The 21,733-nt window shown below is 44.9% G+C and overlaps 1 protein-coding gene across 1 annotated transcript in view; it reads left to right on the top strand.

The window, feature by feature from the left end:
* The window catches only part of LOC309515715 (uncharacterized protein), a 202,450-nt gene that overhangs the window by 162,703 nt on the left and 18,014 nt on the right, over positions 1 to 21,733 (top strand). The window contains exon 5 of the mRNA XM_082193820.1: positions 8,562 to 8,734. Coding sequence (XP_082049946.1) covers positions 8,562 to 8,734 — 173 coding nt within the window. The remainder of the gene's footprint in view (positions 1 to 8,561; positions 8,735 to 21,733) is intronic.

Here is a 21,733-nt window from a genome sequence, read left to right as displayed (position 1 = left end):
GGGGAACAGGCATGATCCTGCTCTTCACAGTAGTTTTCCCTAGTTCCCGCATCTGAACAGGGGTAATGAAGCTCACTGGTTATCCATGGATCAGGTCCTGTCTCTTCATCTAATCTGCCTTCTGTGCTTGCTAGGATCAGTAAACTGGGATAACCTTGTGTACAAGGCTCTGATCTGCCTGGGAGAAGGATGTGATTAAAATGCGACAGAAGAGACAGGTAACCAAAAAAACAGAAATGAGATGCCTGGAAGTCATAAAAGGCTCCAGAACTGAAATCCATAGTCTCCCAGCTCTATCTCCTGAGCTGCTGTACTAAATATTTCTCACACTCCTATATACTTAGAAATAGAGAGGTTTTTTTCCAGTTAACTCGCCAGAAATGTCTCCTCTAGAGAATACGTAAGAATCTACGCCAGTGCATCTTAGCAATTGAAGCAAATGGAATTCCTTTTGATCAGTGATGTTTATGGAACACTTTCAGCACAGGGACACACCCTCAGGAACTACTTGCATGGGCAAAGCAGCACACCTCCTAAGCCAATCATTGTGCTATTTCATTTGTACTGCTTACAGGCTGGTTTATTTTTCTTCTTCTTCTGAATCTCTCCATGTTAACGCAACGAGGAATTTGAGCTGAAATCGCTACCATCTGCATAAAGAGAGTAGCGAAACATGGTTATAACAAATGTCTGATTTGGACAGCAAAGTACAGGGCGGCTAATGGTAACCTTTCTGTCATTAACATGAAAGATTAAAGGCTATAATGTACAAAAAATGTATTAGACGGTTTATCATTATTTTTAATGATGTTTCCAAAGCTACAGTGGGCAAGATCTCTAGAAAGGAGGAAAAATACCTCTAATTTTATTTGCATTCTTGGGAGTCTGCCCAGTCATGATTGTTACCTTTAAATTACCAGCTTTTTCCATACTCTCGGCCTAGTTAACACTCGGCAAAGGCTTTCATATAACCGCTCACTTAAATGCTCTTTTTCAAAGTAGCCTATGTTGACCTTTTACCTATAGAGTTCTGGTTCAAATCTCACTTACGCTTGGTGGAAATTTGAAATAGCAACTATATGTAATGTACTGGCTGTGAATTATGTAAAATGAACTGGTGGTTTCATTCCAGGTCCCTAAGGATTTTTTAAGAATCCTTCCAGCATCACAAATTAATAATATCTAACACTTTATTTGGAATCATACAGGTGTGAAGGATATCCATACCAGTTGTTATGGGTATGATATTTACCTTAAATTTCATAGAATTGTAGAGTTGGAATGGATCCTGAGGGTCATCTAGTGTCTAGTCCAACCCCTTGCCAAGCAGGAATCTCAACTAAAGCATCCAAGACAGATGGCCATCTAATCTGCTTAAAAACCTCCAATGAAGGAGAGTCCATCACATCTCATGGGAGTCTGTTCCACTGTTGAACAGCTCTTACTGTCAATAAGTTATTCCTGGTATTTTGTTGGAATCTCATTTCTTGTGACTTGAAGCCATTTAGGTCCTACCTTCCAGAGCAAGAGAAAACAAGCTTTCTCCGTCTTCCATGCAACAGCCTTTTAAATATTTGAAGATGGCTATCATATCCCCTCTCAGTCTTCTCTTCTCCAGGCTAAACATACCCAATGCCTTCAACCGTTCCTCATAAGACTTGGTTCCCAGAGCCTTGATAATCTTGGTTGCCCTCCTCTGCACACATTCTGGCTTGTTTTAAATTGTGGAACCTAGAACTGGACACAGTACTCCAGGTGTGGTCTGACCAAGGCAGAATGGAGCAGGACTTCCATTGATCAGGACACTCGGCTTCTCTTGATGCAGCCTAGAATAGCATTAGCTTCCCTGCCCCCCTGCTGCATCACACTGTCGACTCATATGAAGCTTGTGGTCTGCTAAGACCCCTAGATCCTTTTCACATGTACTCCCATCAAGCCAAGGTGTCCCCCATCTTATATTTGCGCAGCTGCTTTTTCCTGCCTAAGGGTAGAACCTTACATTTATCCCTATTGAAATTCATTTTGTTAGTTTTGGCCCAGTTCTCCAATCTTCATGTGCAGTTTTGGTGCCAGGCAAAGACATCTTTCAATTTCCCCAGACTTAAACCTTTTATGATGCATTTATGCTGCTCTGATATCTCCAATTTTATTCCTGTATTATTTAAGTTTGTCATTTGAACTTTCCGAATTGTATTGTTTTATTGCAGGGGTGGGGAGACTGTGTCCTCCAGAAATTGCTGGTTTGCAACTCCCCATTAGCTCCAGCTGGCAACATCTGGAGAGCCACAGGTTCCCCACTGCTGTTCTTATGACACTGATTGCATTTTAACTGTTAGCCATCCTGGAAATATTTGTACTGAAAGTGGGTACAGTACATAAATTTGCAAAACATACATTCCATGTGTATACAGTCGTACCTTGGAAGTCGAACGGAATCTGTTCTGGAAGTCCGTTTGACTTCCAAAACATTCAAAAACCAAGGTGTGGCTTCTGATTGGCTGCAGGAAGCCCCTGCAGCCAGCCAGAAGCTGTGGAAGCTGCGTCGGACGTTCGGGTTCCAAAGAACGTTTGCAAACCAGAACCAAAACATTGAGAGCCAAAACATTCAACTTGCAAGGCATTCGGGAGCCAAGGTACGACTGGATATATCTAATTCAGGGGCTGCCAGAGATGCCCATCAACAGGTCCTTTGTCCTCCTTTTTGGTGATTAATAAGTGACCACTCTGATGTCTGTGGACATTATAACATTATGGGTTGCATCCAACTAAGTTCCACTCCAAGGAGAGCCATTGTAATGAATGGGCCCAAGTTAGTCATGCCCACCCATTTTGATGCAGCTAACCCTATGTAATGAGAACGTGCCACCGGTGTGCCATTTTTTTTATGATCCTGTGGTGTATGTAATGTAGCCCCCACAGCACTCCCTCCCTCCCTCCCTCCCCTCTCTAGATTGTCATTTCCTTTAGGTTCTTTTTGATTACGCAGACTTTATTATACGAAGCTAAGTACCGTGATCTGCACTATGGATTTTCCCCCATGTAAGTTGTTAGAGCAGGTTCAGTCAGCACATTCAAGTTAGTCCCTTGTGTCCCATAAATGTAATACAACACTCAGCCCACTTTGATTATTTTTAGGATACACTTATGGATATTTGTTGGGGTGGAAGAAGGCCAGAGGGAAAGGAGCAGCAGAAAGCGGGATACAGCTGACCGTGAGTGTGTGAAAGGAGTGTTAAAATGGTGACAGGTTAAGCTCCTGACAAAGACTCTGATCAAAAGCAGAACCCACATTTGAATGCTTATTCTGATTTACTTAGGGGGTGTTAGTTTAAGGGCCAAATAGCACGTTTGATGCGGAAGTTCTGCGATCTGATCTCCCAACGTTTTTGTTTTTACTTAAAAACGGGCATGGAAGGTCTGAATTGGATCCGAGCAGTGGTACTGGGGAAGGAAGGCTTTAACCCTCTCCTCCCCGTGCCACTGGCTTCATCTAATCTAAAGCATCCTTCCAAAGTTGCTGATGGTGCTGCGGTCGTGAAGAGGGCAGCCACTCCACGGTAACCTGGAAAGAGCAAGCAAGAACAGCCATTTTCGGTATCTTGAAGTTTCAGAACAGCTGACCTAGAGATATCCTAGAAATGTTGTCCTTGAAGAGTGGGGATTTTAGAGGCTCTGCCTCACTGTTCATCAGAATGGAAGTTATGTGCAAGTTTGGGAAATAAATACTTTCCACCTTTCTAGCCCAGAAATTGCCCTTCAGTTTATCAATGAAGCGGGATCATCTACTGATTAACACAAACTGTGCTGAGGCAGAAGCATGGTAGCACTCTGTGAGCTGCCAAGAAGAAAAGGGCTTCTTTTGTTATTGCTAGAATACCTGTGGCCTTCTTGGGAGCAGTATTCGAAAAATGTCGTGTTGTGCTGCCAAAAACGGCTGTATTCTAGTTTTATTTTAGTCATGAGAGTTGATTTGACTTTTTAGTCCCTGGCCAAAGGACCAAGACATGTTGGAATGTTGACTCTCCTTCCCTGCAAAGATTGTAGAATTGTAGATTTGGAAGGGACCACAAGGGTCATCTAGTCCAGCCCCCTGCATTGCAAGAAACTTTTGCCCAACATAGACCTGGAACCCACAACCTTGAGAGTAAGAATCTCATTCTCTACCAACTGAGCTATCTTAGGTGTGCATCAGCACTGGCAACTGATCTGTGGTTGGGGTGAGAATCATGGAACACTTCCTTTCCTTTCTAGATTTATGGGCCACCTTTATACTGAAGCACGCATGACACCACACAGCTTAAAGTATTGACACACTGTCCAAGATGCAGGACAGGAAAGGTTGTGGGAACTGGAGGGTTGTGGGGGAAGAAGAAAAAGAGGGAAAATAAGAAAATCCAGGTACCAACTTTTTCTTACCATTCCAATGGCCTCCATAATGAGGTTGCATAATGTGGGTGCAATGGATGGTCACTGCAGCAAATCCACTTTTTAAGAAAAGCCCTTTTTTGCAATTAGTGAAGTGATAAGAAAATGCATCGAAAAGTTTGGGAGGGTGAGTGAAAACATATACACACCCTAGAAGTAAATCACAATGAATGCTCAACAAACAGGTGTTTTGGAAGACCCCTTAATGAACATGGCCCCAAGATCAGCACATGAGCACCACAGGTTCCCTTGCTCAGCTCAGCCTTAACGATGCACCCTGCACTAAGAACAGCCCTAAACTCTTACAAATGCCCCTGGGAACCCGTGTCTGTATGCTGCTGTCCACAGGTGATTACTTTAATGACTGACAGGTATGCAGGAGACCCTCCAAGAGAATGTAACCAGCCTGAAACCTTGTGGTAAAACTACCTCATCTGGGAATTTATTCTGGAGCTGTCTTTCCCCCCACAATGGGTTTCATTTCCTGTAATTTAGAGCTGGATGTCTTCATGGAATATCACATGGTTTCAGTTTACACAGGAAATCAGCCACAGTTGCAAGAAAATTCTTCATCTCCATCTCCCCCACCCACCCAACGAAAGTTTGCAACATTTTGGTTTCACCTCTGCTTAGAAGTCTGTGTTCTGCAATGCGATCTCTGGCTACGCCCAGAACAGCAGATTTATTTCTGGCCCTTGATAATCCCTTTATATGAATAAAGCAATGGTGTGCCCCACCCCCGGCCACCCGCTTTCCCTTTACAGCAATTATATTAATCCCAGTGGCAAGAGGGAAAGGTGGGGGGAAGGCTGTTCGGCAAGTCGAGGGTGAAAATCACATTCCGAAACAGGAAGCGTGCCCAGTAAAATGGAGTTTTAAAAGGTCTAGGAGATAAAAAAAAATTAGAATGGGAAGAACCTTTTTTCTTTTTTAAAAAATGGGAACATGATTAATCAGCATACTTAAAAGTACTACCCTGTATGGGATAGTTCAAGAGGGTGGGTGCTGGTTATATATGGACTTCAAATGTTTTTGTGAAGCCATGCCAATAAAAGCAAACATAACTCTACTTCCTGTATTATTTTTATTTTGGTCCCTGTGTTTTACAAGGATCCAAATCATACTGCCAACACTACAAAGGCCAGTTGCTGGGAATTGCAGGTGGGGCGAGTGCTGTTGCATTCAGGTCCAGCTTGCATTTTTTCTGCAGGCATCTGGTGGGCCTCTGTGAAGACAACGTCCTGGATTAGGTGGGCCACTGGCCTGATCCAGCAGCTGCTTCTTGTGTTGTTGCAACCTTTATTTGAAATACTGGAGAGCCGCTGCCAGCCAGTGTAGACAGCACTGAGCTATATGGACCAATGGCTGGCTCAGTAGAAGCATCTGCGTTTGGTATAACATCCTCCTCCTATAGATTTTCATTTGTGAGATTTGGATATAAGAAAGGACCGCTTTCATTTGGTGTTCTCTCTCTCTCTCTCTCTCTCTCTCTCTCTCTCTCTCACACACACACACACACACACACACACACACACACACAGCTATCCCTTCTCAGACGGTGTTGGCTACAATGCTTACAGGTGTCAGCTAAAAGTAAAGAAAGTGTGCTTTTAAAAAAACTACTATAGTTTTATGTAATGAATGCATAATCAATTACATAATTGATAAACATATTAAAATTCATATGATTAATCAAGCTTATGGCGATTAAGATAACTTCAGTCTAGTGACAACCTATGAATTACTCACCTGAAGAAGCCTCTTGCTTGTAACCAGCATGACAGCAGAACATCCTCGCCTGTGCATATCAGGGTAGCGAGAGGAAAATGGACCAGCACTCCTGCCCCTGAATGTGTATGCAAGAACTCTTAAGACAGAAAAAGAGCTCCTGGCCTCTTTCTGCTCGCTTATCTGCTGTTGCTGGTGTCTTCTCCTTCTCCAGTGTGGAAGAGCTCTTTGTTAATGGGCAAGGAGGGGCCTGACCTACTACTAGATTATCATAGGGGAGAGCAGAATGGTGAAGTGGTTAGAGTGAAGCTCAGTGAGTGATCTTGGGCCCGGCCTTAGCTCTCAGCCTAACTTCCCTCACAGGGATGGAGGGACGGAGAGCCACGTGTACTCACGGCCCTGGAGGAAATGGCCTTCGAGAAAGGGTGGCTTGTGAGTGCTATAGATACTGATTTACACAACACCTTTCTTTGCTACTCTCTGCCGGAAGCCTTTCAGCATTTAAGTCTGGGCAACGGACTTTCTCAACTCATTGGCACCACCACTGTGGACTAAGGAGGAACTAGGCCAACCTTGCCAATCATTCAACAACAGGAATATTGAGCTTGGAGGAGGCAGGGAGTGCCATGATTCTTCAGGGGCAAAGAGCATGTGCATGAGGAGGAGCCCTTGCCTTTTCAGTATAGAGGATCTGGGATAGGAGAGGTGGAAATGACCTCTGGTTGCCAGAGTGGCCTAGGCAGGGACATCAGTCAATGGTACCCAGTGAGCTTTGTGGGTGAGTGGAGGTTTTGACTGTGCTCCAAGTGCTCTGGAAGACTCACTTATTTTGGCAAACATTCCCCTGAACTTGGAACTTTTCAGTTTAATAATTCCTTTTAACTGTTTCAATGGTTGTGTTAGCTGGCTTGTTTTGTGGCATTTTTTAAAACTCTCAATGGTTTTAATGCTTTGATGGAATCAATTTGTTTGTGTATTTTAATTAGGTATGGATTTACAATTGATCTTATACTTGTAGACCACCTAGAAGCCATTTTGGCACATAAGTGGCATACATATATATTGATAGCAACAGCAGTTGTTCTCTGTGTAAGGCAGGCTCATAGGAGCTTCAGTGTTGATAAAGGGGTTGTACCCTCTCTCATTTTAGCCTCACAACAATCCTGTCAGGCCAAGAGATGGCAACGACTGGCCTACAGTCACCCCATGAGCTTTATGGCACCTGGGGCTCCCTGCTCCAAATCCAACAAGTTGACCTCTGTACCACATGGACAAAGGTTTACATTTCCCCCTTCAAGTTCACTCAGGGATGATGCATAGCTCAGTCTTTTGCCTCCAATCTGCAATAAACTGCAAGGTGGATTACAATTGAGGATTACTCCATAATCATCATATGACCTTGTGTGGATCAGATACTGTTGAACACACAGTAATTTTGGACACAGTTAAATCATTGCAAGGTGACTTCCCTCTGTGTTTGTCCCAGGGTAAAGCTCCATGCAACGAGATTCCTAGGTTTTAAGAAGGTGGAAAGACTATGATGGTGTGTGTCAGCTACAGAAGGTTTTTAACATTGTGTTTTAATTGTTGTAACCTGCCCTGGGACCTTAGGGTGAAGGTGGGGAATAATGATGATGATGATGATGATAATGATAATAATGAATAATAAATTAATAATAATAATAATAATAGCTTTCCATTTTCTTGTTTATAGAGTAGCTCATGCAAATGAAAAGCTCTGTTCACACTCCATTGTTTAAAAGAGTCTTCCTTTTGTATATCTTGCGTGTTTGCCCAGCTGAACAAACTTCCTAGCAGATGTCTGGTGTAGGATAACTAGATTTAGGCAGGGAATGTCTCCTGTCTGGATGTCCTGCAGTGTGAACTTAAGATCCCTTATTATGTCCTTCCTGGCTTAACAAGGAAGTGGTCTTAATGTGTAGTATAAGGATATGAAAATATATATATATATATATATATATATATATATATATATAACTTGAGTTTGCATTTTTATTAAACAGCCAGCAAAAGGTGTCCTTCCATTCTTCTCCAGATCCCAGGCAAAGTAAACCAACCAGCTGAAGAGGAAGCTTGCAAGAGTGACCCATTTCCTTGGGGAGCTTGCCTCTCCCTACTTCATACCTGCCCTTTTTGAGTCAATATATCAAGCATATAGTGCAGTCAGTTTGATCAGTGGAACTATTTGGAGTCATCCATGGGCTGCCCATTTTGGGTTGTTACTGAATCACCTGCAGGAGTTAGGAAGATTCCCCAAACTCAAGGAGACCATGAACCTGCAGTAATGGAAAATATGGATAGTTGGGAATGACAGAACATAAATGGACGAGCAGATCTCCTGGCCAATATTATTTCTGAATATGCCTTCTTGTTGTTGTCTTGTCTAGTATTTGCAAAATCAGAGCGAGCCATTGAAAATAGAAGTCTGGACCAAAGTTGTAATACTACGCCTCGCAATGTGAGGGCGCGCTTGAAAAAAGAAAGCTCATCTTCAAACTCGACTGTGTCAAAAATGTTGGGAGAATCTGCAGTGGAAGGAGCAGCCTTGAGACAGAAGCTGGTGAGTTTTCTGTGCCGTCAAAGCAGAGGGGTGCTAGCTGATATACAAATGTCAAATGGAAGGGGTGGGAGCCAGGATAGCCCTATCTGAGCATCGTAATGGCTTCTTGTTGTGAACTGGGTGAGCAAAATCACACAGCATATGTTTTTCAGAATCATAGAATCACAGAATTGTGGGATTTGAAGGGACCCCAAGGGTCATCTAGTCCAGCCCCCTGCAATGCAGGAATCTCAACTAAAGCACCTATGACAGATGGCCATCCAACCTCTGCTTAAAAAACCTGCAAGGAAGGAGAGTCCACAACCTCCCAACAGAGTCTATTCCAGCGGACTAGATAAGTTGTTGTTGTTGTTTAGTCGTGTCCGACTCTTCGTGACCCCATGGACCAGAGCACGCCAGGCACTTCTGTCCTCCACTGCCTCCCGCAGTTTGGTCAAACTCATGCTGGTAGCTTCAAGAACACTGTCCAACCATCTCGTCCTCTGTCGTCCCCTTCTCCTTGTGCCCTCCATCTTTCCCAGCATCAGGGTCTTTTCCAGGGAGTCTTCTCTTCTCATGAGGTGGCCAAAGTACTGGAGCCTCGGCTTCATGATCTGTCCTTCCAGTGAGCACTCAGGGCTGATTTCCTTCAGAATGGAAAGGTCTGATCTTCTTGCAGTCCATGGGACTCTCAAGAGTCTCCTCCAGCACCATAATTCAAAAGCATCAATTCTTCGGCGATCAGCCTTCTTTATACCAGATAAGTAGTGCTAGATATTTAGCTGGGCTCTCCCTGGTGTTGTTAACACCTTTAGCTCTCGGAATACAACACCCATATTAACATGCTGCTAGATGGAGTGAGATGCTGTCTCTCCCCCCTCCCTCCCCCCGGGAAAAAGACATCTGACACAGTGGAGCCTTTTCCGTTCTGGCATTAGCATGACTTGACAAAGGTTGGCAGTGTAGTGGATACACAGAAACAGTGACTTCCTTGGCAACCCAGCACAAACGCTCCTTGTTAGAGCGAGGAAACCAGCTAAGTACAGCATGACTGCCTTATCTGTTAGATAGCATGGGGATGTTTGTGTATATCCAGTGTCTGAGAATTAACCTCTTTGAAATGGCCAGAGAGACTTCTGGTTCCTTTAATATATATCCTGTCCAAGATGCTGACTATTTTGCTGGGTGGGGGTGGGGAAGAGATGCTGCAGGAAACCCAAAAAGAAACAATCGCTAATCTGAACCCAGATGGTAGCAAAGAGCAGGAAACATTAGGTAATACAGCAAATACGATGCACAATTTTTAAATTTTTTTTATTTTTGCTGTTAAACTATGACATAATCAGTGAGGTGGAAACCAAAGTCAGGAAGCCCCATGTGATCGTTAAAACTTTGTGTCGTTGGGGTCTTCATTAGAGGAGTTGGGAGTCATGGCTTGGGTCTGGATCAGACACGACACGTTGTGGCAGTTAAGCGTCCTAGCATCTGCACAGTCTCCAAGACAGTCAAACAAGCATAAAACCAAGACTAGAGTGTAGATATGCTCAAATGGGGGAAACGTCGTTAGACACATTTTGGGAAGATTCTTCTTCAATGGCCTTTGTCATAAACGTTCCATGTACACATTTGCAAGGCAAATGTGTAATGATCCCACAATTTGTCATCTTAAACTGATCAATTTCTAGACTAACTCCCAGCAGTCCTTTGGAGGAAAGTCATGTTCTTCAGACATGCTTCAAATGCCTCCCCCCACCCTCAATAGATACTGTAGAGTTTGAAAGCGGCAACCAAACTGATCAGGTGGGTGGAGTAACTCTCATACAGTGGTCCCTCGGGTTACAGACTCTTCAGGTTATGGATGCTTCAGGTTACAGACTCCGCTAACCCAGAAACAGTACCTCGGGTTAAAAACTTTGCTTCAGGATGAGAACTGAAATCGTTCTGCGGCGGTAGCGGGAGGCCCCATTAGTTAAAGTGGTGCTTCAGGTTAAGAACAGTTTCAGGTTAAGAACGGATCTCCAGAACAAATTAAGTTCTTAACCCAAGATACCACTGTATATGGAAAACGTACAGCATTTGGGACTTTTTTAGCTTAGCAAAAGAGTAAGTTGTGACATGGCAGAAATTTATAAAAATTATGCATGGCAGGGAGAAAGAAGACAGAGAAAAGTTTTTCTACCTCTCTCAAAACACTAGAACTTGTGAGTGTCCAATGGACCTGGATGCTGGCAGATTCTGGGCAGATATAAGAAAGCAGCTCTTCACAGAGCGCATAGTTAAACTGGGGAACTCACTGCCACAGGAGGCAGTGATGGCCACCAACTTGGATTGCTTCAACTCAGAATTAGGCAAATTCACAAGGGACAAGGCTCTCCATGGCTATCACCAGCCAGGTCGACTGTGTTCCACTACCATAGTTAGAAGCAATATGCCTCTGAATACCTGTTGTTGGGTATCTATCACATGTGGGCAAGAGGGCTGTTGCACTCATATCCTGCTTGGGGGCTTGGCATTGTCTGTTGTGAGAGCAAGATACTGGGCCAGATGGCCACTGGCCTGTTCCAGTTCTATGGCGTGCATGCAGCCCCAGTGCCCATGGAGAAAGCATCAGTGCCATGCAGCGCAGGAAGACAGACAGAAGTGTAAGCCTGATTCTGTGTCATCTCATCCATGCGTGCAGGGCCCTTCTGTTCTCTCTCCAGGTCTGCTGCGCAGATGCCCACTTCCTGGGCCACCTGTGGCACCGCTCCTGCCGTTCCTCCTGAGGCTGCCCTGGTGCCTACCCTTAAGGACTGCTCTGCGCCAGCACCCCCTTGCTGGAACACTGCAGATCCAGGCAGATGCATTACCACCCCGTGCAAGATCTTTAAATATGCTGACAACGTTACTGCTTATTTATTCCGGTCGCATTTTGAACGAGAGAAGCAAAAGCCTGCTGGTATTGTGCCAGAAATGCGATATATATAATGATGTTGTTTAGCAGCAACTGTCTCACTTGGTGCTGTTGACAGCAAAATAAATTAGCATGATAAACATAATTTCTCAAAAACAGCTAAGTCAAAACAGATGGTTTAAAATATTTTGGCAGGGCCCATTAGCCCAGGTTTACATGTATGTGGAGACATTAGTTCTGCTGATGACATATGGTGCCTATTTACTATTTTTGCAGCGAAATGCTCTCGTCTACAGCTTTATCACGGAGAAAGAGGTTGAAGGGTTGTTTAGCTTTAGTTAACAGAGATCTATTACTTGCTAATTTACGGAAGAAGAAATGGGGAGGGACGGGGAGAGGGGGGAATGTAGCCATAGTAATAATTCAAGGAGCAGCGGAGGAAAGTGGAGGATAATGACACATTTGTACACTGACACAATAGAATATTATTGAATGCTAATAGCTACTTGTATAACAAAATGATGGGTTGCTTACTTTGCTCACTGTGTAGAAGTTATCTTCCTCCCCATCAGCTCATGCCATCCACAGCATGAGATATTCCCCAATAATAGTAACACTCCCCAATAGCACCAGCCTTTATTGCAAGTATTCAAAGCCCTTTGAAAAAAACACTAGTTTAGTGATCCTCAAAAGTTGTCTAGTAAGGCCACGCAGTCCTAGTATTCCCTGTACGGGAGATGGGTTGTGTATGTGCAGGGGCTGAGAGGCAGTAGCCCTGCTAAGGCTACCAAGAGGAAAAGCATCTAAGGTTCAGGCTAGGCAATCAGCTTGGCACTTTGTGGATATGGCTGGAAAGTGACTCTGATGCTGCGCAGGGACTGGGCACAGATCCGTGAATTGGTCTGGAATGTCTCGGGGCATGAGGTGAGGGCTGCCACCTTGCAGGTCTGGACAGTGTCTGCACGGGAGACTACCTGGGAACCTCACGAATGCCACCTTTCAAGTGCCAAGGTGGCATCAGGGCAAGGAATACATGTACAAAATAAATGCACAAATGTGTGAACGAATGGCTGCATGGTTCCTCCAGCATCCAGCTAACCTACAGCTTGACAGCTATTCTTGATTTAGAGCTCTTTGACAGTAGAACAGACAGTGGACTCTCCTTTGCTGAAGGCATTTAAGCAGGAGGAGGACAGCAGTTGTCTGGGATGCTGTAGCTGTAGATCATGGGTACGCAAACTAAGGCCCGGGGGCCGGATCCGGCCCAATCGCCTTCAAAATCCAGCCCATGGACGGCCCAGGAATCAACATGTTTTTACATGAGTAGAAAGTGCCTTTTATTTAAAATGCATCTCTGGGTTACTTGTGGGGCATAGGAAATTCGTTCTTTCCCCCCCTCCAAAATATAGTCCGGCCCCCCACAAGGTCTGAGGGACAGTGGACTGGCTCCCTGCTGAAAAGGTTTGCTGACCCCTGCTGTAGATCTCTGCTCTGAGCAAGGGGAGAGACTAGGTGAACTCCAGTGACCCTTCCAACTCTTGCATTCTATGATTCTTTGGTACTACCAGGGGTCTTGTAAGGGGGTGTCCGGGGGGGGGGCTAAGCCCCAGGGCTTTAGATCTGCTGCCCCTTTGAGCTCAGAAAAATGATGCAAGATTGTCTTTCCTAAACGGAACCACTTCAGGATGGGTGTGGAACAGGGTGTGGATCTGCAGCAACAAAGCATGGACAGGAAGCTAGCATTGCTCAAACACAGGGAGGTCAAGGCCACGCCACTAGTTTTTGCAATGGGCCTCTTAGCTGCGGGTTTGGGTGTGATCCCCCCCCACCTCTCTCTTTTCAAGGTCCTTCAGTGCTCCCTTGCCTACCATGTCTCTGTCTGACTTCTTATAGGGCAGTTTGGTCTATGCTGTCTTGTCGCTCTGTATTTAGTACAGCTTGTCTTTCGCATATTCCTGAGGTGGGTGGGTGGGTGGGCCTCTCTGAAGTTCAAGGGCTGAATGTTTGGGTGGGTGGACATTTTCTGGAGTAGTCCAAGGGTGCCCCCCATCTTTTAAAAACCATTGTTTAACACAGCCTCACACACCTATAAGCATTCAGCCACACAACCCTCCCACCTGCTTTCTACATTTCTACAGGTGAGTGGGGGCTGAGACCCAGGTGTCAATTTTATTGGTCCTAATTTTTTAAGGGAAGAGCCCCTTAGCAGCTTTCCCTGTGGTTAAGTGAGGTGGAGCCACAGAACACCCTCCTGCAGTTCTCTGCAGTCAGGATTGTTTGTAAGGAACAGCTGTCAGCGATTCTCCTAGGAGAAAAATTTGAGCAGAATCAATACATTTGATAGTGAAAGCAGTAAGAACTTTTACGATGTCTTGACTTAAATAAAGCAGCCAGCAAATCTTTCCCCCTCCTCGCAGTTCAGTTAAAAAGACTGTAATAAAGTATTAGTAAAACATAGTTTAATTGATGTTTAACGACTTCCAATATATTCCAAATGACCATCCACAAGTTATTTTTTGACATTTATTAGGAGCCATTAGATAACAATTTCATTGTGACTTTTATGACATAAATCTGATGGGTAAAATCTGATGGATTGATAGATAAATTAAAATGTAATGGGGTTTTAGGGTGAGGGAATTAGGCTATCTTGCAGGTCTGTTTTCGATGTCATAAATGAAAGGAATATTGTTTGAAAAGATTTGTTTATACCTCTTAGCTTTCATAATGTGCTGTAAAAATAGGTGTGTGGCAAGCTGTTATCACAGATTAAAAAGCAGGATGTGGGGCAAACAAATGTTAAGGGAATTGTGTCAACCCCTGAGCCTGAGTTGCACATAAATGAACAAGCAAGATTGTGATTTTAACTCACACACCAAAGTTTTACTCTGCATTTTGTTGACACTTCCATTTATTATTTCCTTAAGGGGTCTTCCAAAACACTTGTTTGTTGAGCATTCATTGTGATTTCCTTCTAGGGTGTGCATATGTTTTCACTCATCCCTCCCAAACTTCTCGATGCATTTTCTTGTCACTTCACTAACTGCAAAAAAGGGCTTTTCTTAATAAGTGGATTTACTGCAGTGACCATTCATTGCACCCATATTGTACAACCTCATTATGTCATCAGACCATTAGAATGGTAAGAAAAAGTTGGTGCCTGAATTTTCTTATTTTCCCTCTTTTTCTTCTGTGTCAATACTTTAAACTGCAAAATGTCATGAGTTCTTCAGTATAAAGGTGGCCCATAAATCTAGGAAGGAAAGAAAATGTTCCATGATTCTCACCCCAACCACAGATCAGTTGCCAGCGCTGATGCACACCTGAGATAGCTCAGTTGGTAAAGCATGAGACTCTTACTCTCGAGGTTGTGGGTTCGAGCTCTGTGTTGGGCAAAAGTTTCTTGCATTGCAAGGGGTTGGACTAGATGACCCTTGTGGTCCCTTCCAACTCTACAATTCTATGATTCTGTGTGAAAGCATGCAAAAAGTCTTGAGTTCAATCCCTGGCATCTGCTGGTAGAAGTGGGAGAGACTCCTGCCTGATACTCAGGAGAGCTGCTGCCCGACAGGTTTGACAGTATTGGGCAAGGTGGATCTATGGTCTGACATATAATTCATTTATTTCCCTTTGTATCCCTCCAGAAGCAGTGTGAAAATGTGGCTTTTCCAGAAAGCTTTTGAGATTGGCTGAGGCAGTTTTGAGGGCATTGTTGTACATTTGCATAGCTATTTCAACTTCTCCTCTGCTGCTATATCCTGTGTGTGTTTGTGATCTGCAATTACCAGTATGTTTAATATTGTTTAGTCACAAAGAATCGCAGGGTATACCATTTTGAAATAGGCAAGCAAACAGCGAATCTACAAAAAGTCACACACAACTTATGCACCTCCCTTCGGACGCTAGACTGTCTATCACTGACACTTTTGTCCCAGGGAGTTGGGACTGAAGCATTTGTTGGGGTACTTGTAGCCTCTTAGCATGTTGGCTTTCCTAGGCAGAGAAGTCAATATAGGCACTGATTTCTATGTTTGAGAGAGAGAAAACTCTTAAGTTCCCTCAACAGAACTCATTACGTTACCGGGCAGCTACGTGTTTCTCCAGTTAAACAAGGCAAAAAAGTTTTGACATTTCCCCCACCCCACCCCCTGCCTGCAGAGCAATCAAAATGGACAATAAAACTTGCCAATTTATGAACAGCTGAAATATAGGCCTGTGGGGAGGTGTGTCAACCTCATTCAGATTGATGGCCATGGGGAGTCCCTCTGTTGGAGAAACAAGATAACTTTGAAACGAGGCGAGGAGGAGGAGGAGGAGGCCAAGTGTGCGTAAGACTTGGCCGAGGAGCAAAGCCCAGATTTTTCGTTGGGTAGGTTTTTCCTAAATGCCTTCTATAGAAACTTCAAACATTTTTTTCCAAGCAACGCTCCAGGTAAAGTCCCTTGATTTGCGTATCTAAAGGAAAGCACTTTAGCGGCAAACCTCAGGAGCAGATGTCAGCATTTCTGGGACTCATTTGACGTCACTGAAACCAGCGCAGGTGGCCCTGTTGGCAGGGGGCTGCTGGGCATGCCAGGCAGTGGTTGCAAAACACTGCAGCATCTCGCCGTAGTTTCCCGGAAAAACCAAACCAAATCAATTCCAGCAGCTAATAAAGAGAGCCAAGGGGAGATAGCTTAGGAGTGTGGAACTCTGCGGCTGGCATTGAAGAGGAGCTGTGAAATCCAGATTCAAAACTTTCTTAAAAGACAAACAAACCCAATTACATTTAAATAGCAAAACTCGGTGTTGTTTATGATCAGCATTCCCCCATATTTGTTCATATTTATCATGTTTCTTCACACGATTAATACAATTTGGAAATTAAGTACAGTGGTACCTCAGGTTAAGTACTGAATTCGTTCCGGAGGTCCGTTCTTAACCTGAAGCACCACTTTAGCTAATGGGGCCTCCTGCTGCCGCCGCGCCGCCGGAGCATGATTTCTGTTCTCATCCTGAAGCAAAGTTCTTAACCTGAAGCACTATTTCTGGGTCAGCGGAGTCTGTAACCTGAAGCGTATGTAACCTGAAGCGTATGTAACCTGAGGTACCACTGTAGTCCGTGCATGTTTATATTTATTTTATTTATTTCAAGCTTTTATATACTGCTTAACATGCTCCTGTACCACTAGTGCAAATGCAGCCCCCGTAGCCCCCTGCACTCACTCAAATGGGCAACCCTTTCTGGACAGATATTGTCGCTGTGAGGAGAAGACAAAAGGCTTGAGTCTCTGGAATTTGAAAGACTACCTTCTTCCGCATGAACCTGCCTCAGAACTAGTATCTTCATTGCCTCAGTGGTGCCCTGTCTTCAGTGGCGTGTAACCGGGGAAAGGGCCTTCTTAGTGGTGGCACCTGACTTATGACAATGGAGTCTCACTTTTAAGTTTCAGGCACCAGATCAAGCTGACGTCTTCGTTTTTATTCATCCAGGCATTTTAGTCAGTTTTCTTGCCAAGAGAATGCCCTGGTGATTTAATGCCAAATGATTTTATTCCTATGGCATTTCACCCTGGTTCTGTAATTCATATCTTGCCTCTGTTTTCATCTTGCTGTTTGTACTATTATTATTTTTGAGCCCTTACTATTATTTATTATTGTTGTGCATTATATTTAATTTATTATACTTCCTTTTGTATGCTTTATCTTTTAAATCATCCTGCCACCTGCTTTGGAAGCTTGCTTTCAAACTGAAAACCAGGCAACTGATAAAACAAAACAAAACCAATAGCTGTTCCATTCAAGTTATTCTCCAGCTCCAGGTACAAAGCCCAGTCGCTGGACTTGTGTGATGAACACTCACCCTGAGGCTACAGAGAGCACTGGAGGGGAGAGTGGTTAAAAATCTTCTTTGACGTGATGGTGAACCACAATACCCAGGAAGCAGGAAGAGATATTTCACCCCCCTCCACCTCATTTGCCTGTTGTGCCTTGGGAAAGGAAACAGGCCCCGCTTGCAAGAGAGCAGCCAAGGTGAAGGCCGACACAAACAGAGGCGCTATTTAATTCCTTTTCGCTCCTTGAAGTTCACAGCCGAGCGGGATTGTACTTCACAGTGAAAGAAGAAGTCCTGGGAAAGGGTGCAAAGGATTGTGCCTCGTCCCGTGAGAAACCCTTCCTTTAATTAGGAAAAAAAAGAGACCTCTGTGGGGGTTGGGTCTCCTCCCCTCTGTGTTCCTCACAGGCACTTTCGATGTGTTTTACCAGTTTGGCAGCAAATCCCTCTTCTTCCTTAATTATTGCTGAGGGAGCTGTGGTTTGCAGAGCACAGGCTTTCCTCGTGGACAGTTCTGGGTTCAGTTACTTGCATCTCCAGTTACAAAGAAACAGGAAGTGGCTGATGGAAGAGCCCTTTCTTGACCTGAGAGACCTGGACAGCTGCTGCCAGTCTGAGCAGGAAACACTGGGTTAGATGGCCTGACCCTCTATTTAATTCTTATTCTGTCAGCCAAGCCCACTTCCTGTTGAACTTCCACAGGACCTTTTAAAAAAATTATTCATAAGGCATGTTTTCTTACTTGCGATTTCTTACTTAATTTTAATCTTGGGTCATTGTGCAAATTGGCATTCCTATAGCCTAGCCCATAGTGAGTGCCTATGGACTGAGCCCAGTGAGGTTAGAAGAGCGATGGCTTAAATACTAAGGGAGAGGGGCGCGATGGCGGCCTTCCTCCCAAACCGGGAACCATAAGGAACAGGGAAGAAGGAAATTAACAGGAATCCCAGGGAAGGAATGAGAGTTTGAAATGTCAGCGCAAGGCCTTGATTCCGCGAATCCAGAAAAAGCCTCAAGCCCATTAAAGCTAACAGCCACCACAAGGCAAAATGGGATGATAGAGGAGCATTTGCTGGTGCTTTCTCTGGCTCATGGCCTAGCTCTGTGTTACTGCAGCAGAGCTGCAACTCGTCAGGTGATCTGGCATAAGGGCCTCGGATTGGCACAAAGGGGTGCCAATCGTGGCACTAGGTGGGTGCCGTCCATCCTTTGGGAGGGTGGCTTCCTTCTCAGCCTCTTCTGCATCAAGATTGGGAGTGGTCACTTTTTTCACCCAAGGGCCACTTTCCCTTCTGGGCAATCTTCTGGAGGCCACATGCCAGTGGTGGGTGGGGCTACCAGGAAAAGTTGGTGGAGCAGTGTACAATAGCCTGGTTTTCTACACATGCAACTCCCACATCCCTCTCTGTCCTCCATCCAGACAAGCAAGAAGCATTACTGGGGTTCAAGGACATGCAAAATACTCAGGGGGTGAGGGGGACCAGTGAGGGGTGTGTCCTGGGGAGAGTTCTGAGGGCCAGAGAGAGGGGCCTGGAGGGCCACAAGGGGCCACAGAAAGCTGGCTTATACCGTTGGCCCCTCTTAGTTCAGTATTGCTTGCACCGACTGGCAGCTGCTGTCCAGGGTTTCAGGCAAGACACTTTCCCAGCCCTATCTGGGATTGAACAAGGGACTTTTTTGCATGTAGAGCAGATGCTCTCCCTCTGAGCTATGGAGAGGTTCCCCACCGCTGACCAAGAACCTCTAGCCACTCTGCTGGAGGTGAGAACAATAATTACTTCTGCTCCATATATTTTCTTTTCAAAACCAAATCCAAAGCCAGGAGGAGTAAAAAAAAAGAATGCACAATAAACTCCCCATCCTTACCAAGGAAAACAAGAGAAGCGCCCACCCCATATTTCTGGACACCACCTAATAAAGGGCAGTTGGGCTCATGGGGGAAACCTGAATGCTAAATAGAGCCTGCCTTTCCATGTGTACAGAGTTCCTTATGGGCCTACCTTGAGAGCAATCCAAAACCAGAATGGTCTTTTGTGCATTACACCGCTGCTCTTGTTGCCAAAAATCATTGCAATGATGTAAGAAAGGGTTTTGCCCTCCATGGGGTTGCTGCTGCAGCTCCTACCTGCCCCAGCCAGCACTTGCTCTCGAGGGCACCAGGTTGAGGAAGGCTGCTCCGCTCAAATAGCACCAACCCTTATTGTTGCTGGGGTTATGAGATTCTCAGCAAGGGCACCTAAGGGTCTTCCTTCCTTTTTCCTTTTTCATGGTAACAATCGTCCCCCCTTCCCCAACCAGTATCTCTGATTAGAGATCGCTGTTCTCTCTCCTCCCAAATTTGACTTCAACAATTTGGGTCAAAAGCTGGCTCAGGGATGTGAATCCTGGATCTCAGCCAGCAAGCTTGCCTCTGCCAGCAGAGAAAGAGAGAGGTGGCCACAGAGTGGTATGAGAATTAGGCTTCTGGAAACAAACCTGAAAGCAGCGTCCAAAAATCCAGGGAGCCACTTATGGGTTGGGGTGGGGGCAGAATCCAACATTGCTGTCCAGATTTTGTTAGCTTGTTTTGTTTTATTTTTACAAAGCTTACAAGGTTGTGTTCCATCCTTGCCTGGGTCTTCCACAAATACAACAGGAGATCTGAGAGGCCATTCCTTCAAAGCGAATTGTTTGTGCAGTTTTCCCGGGCAATTAAGAACAAGACTCATCAGTGTGAGTCACACTGAACCTTTATTAAAGACTCCACTCTGGCTCCAGAGTTTATTCTGCGGATCCCTGTCTCAAGGGACTGGCAAACTTGTGTTTGGAACCAGCAAAAAAGAAAGCATCTTATTAGCATCATAGAATGGTGATGCTCAAAGGAAAGGACTCAAAGGTGCTGCTACCTCTGCCCCCTCCTTGCACGGGGGCCTCAGTTACTTGCCTTGAGAGATGGGGAGGAGGCAGACGGTATGTAGGGACAAAGGAAGCTGCCCTGTACTGAATCAGACCACTAGTCCATCTTGCTCAGCATTGTCTACACTGATGGGCCAGCAACTCCTCAAGCTTCCAAGGAGGGGACAGTCCAAGCCCAGAGTGGAGATGCTGGGAATTTAACCTGGAGCCTCCTGAATGCAAAGCGGATGCTCTACCACTGAGCTAGGACCTTCCTAGCAGACCTTCCCCAGGCAATGACTCAGCCCCATTTGGGGCAAGCAACAGGTTGCTCACCCACCCCTAAATACCTGCATTTGACATTTGCAAAGAAAGATGGTCCGCAGCAAAATGCATGGTGTGGGACCCAGAGTGGTGTGGTGGTTGGAGTGTCAGACTAGGACCTGGGAGACCCGGGTTAAAATTCTCACCGTGAGACCTTGGGCTAGTCACTATCTCTCAGCCTCACAAGGTTGTCATGAAGATAAAATGGAGAAGGGGGGAGATGTTTGTGTACACAGCCGTGAGCTCCTTGAAGGAAAGGGGTATAGACATGCAGTATCAATCAATCAATGCTGTGAGCTACTATTCAGGTCAAAACCTAAGAGAAGTTTGGCTTCAAGACAGCAAAAAGATGCTTTGAAATCATGGTTTGATTGTCACACTCAAGTACATCTGCAGCAAGCTAAGCATTAGAAGCAAAGCATGCAGATCAGGTACCAGTTGGGAAACATGGTTGGTTTTTTTTTAATTTCTGGATTCTCAGTCCAAGTCTGTGGGGAGTGGTAGAATGATCTTTTCTCTCTCTCTCTATCGCTCCCCCCCCCCCCCGGACATGCATATCACAAGCAATTAAATGCTTGTGATACATTCTTATATAAGCATAAGAAGTAGTGGTTGTCATACAGTCCCTTATTTGAGAGGATTTTGTCTAGTAACATCTGTGGGGAAGGTATGACGCAAACTGTTCTGTATTTTTCACTTTAATTCTTGACCAAAAGTACAGCCAACTTTTTTGTAACATCAGGTCTGCTAGAGACAAAGGTTAAGGTTTCAGCAGGCCGGACCTGGCTGCCTCTTGCGCTGTCCACATATGTGCTGTGTACGGTTCACATCTATTCCATTCTGCTGGTTTGGCAAACATTGCCTCCAGCAACTACTTACAATCTGTTAATCAACGCGGCTTTAGAATCTTTTGATGAAGGGCAGCTCAGAAATATTTTACATAAAATAAACAAACCCTCAGTCAAAAAACATTCCATTTCTCCTCAGAGAAGAGCCTGAGCTCATGCTTTTAACTGAAGGATGCGTTACCCTGAGTGTTGGGGCGGAGATTTGAGCTGCCATTGTCCCAGCTACAGCACATGCTGCCAAGGGCACAGGTGGAGCTTTCAGGGAG

This window comes from Podarcis vaucheri, assembly GCF_965113315.1.
Source record: "Podarcis vaucheri genome assembly, chromosome: 12".
Taxonomy (NCBI): domain Eukaryota; kingdom Metazoa; phylum Chordata; class Lepidosauria; order Squamata; family Lacertidae; genus Podarcis; species Podarcis vaucheri.
The sequence above is the reverse complement of the archived record's forward strand: the minus strand, read 5'-3'. Positions and strand labels throughout refer to the sequence as shown.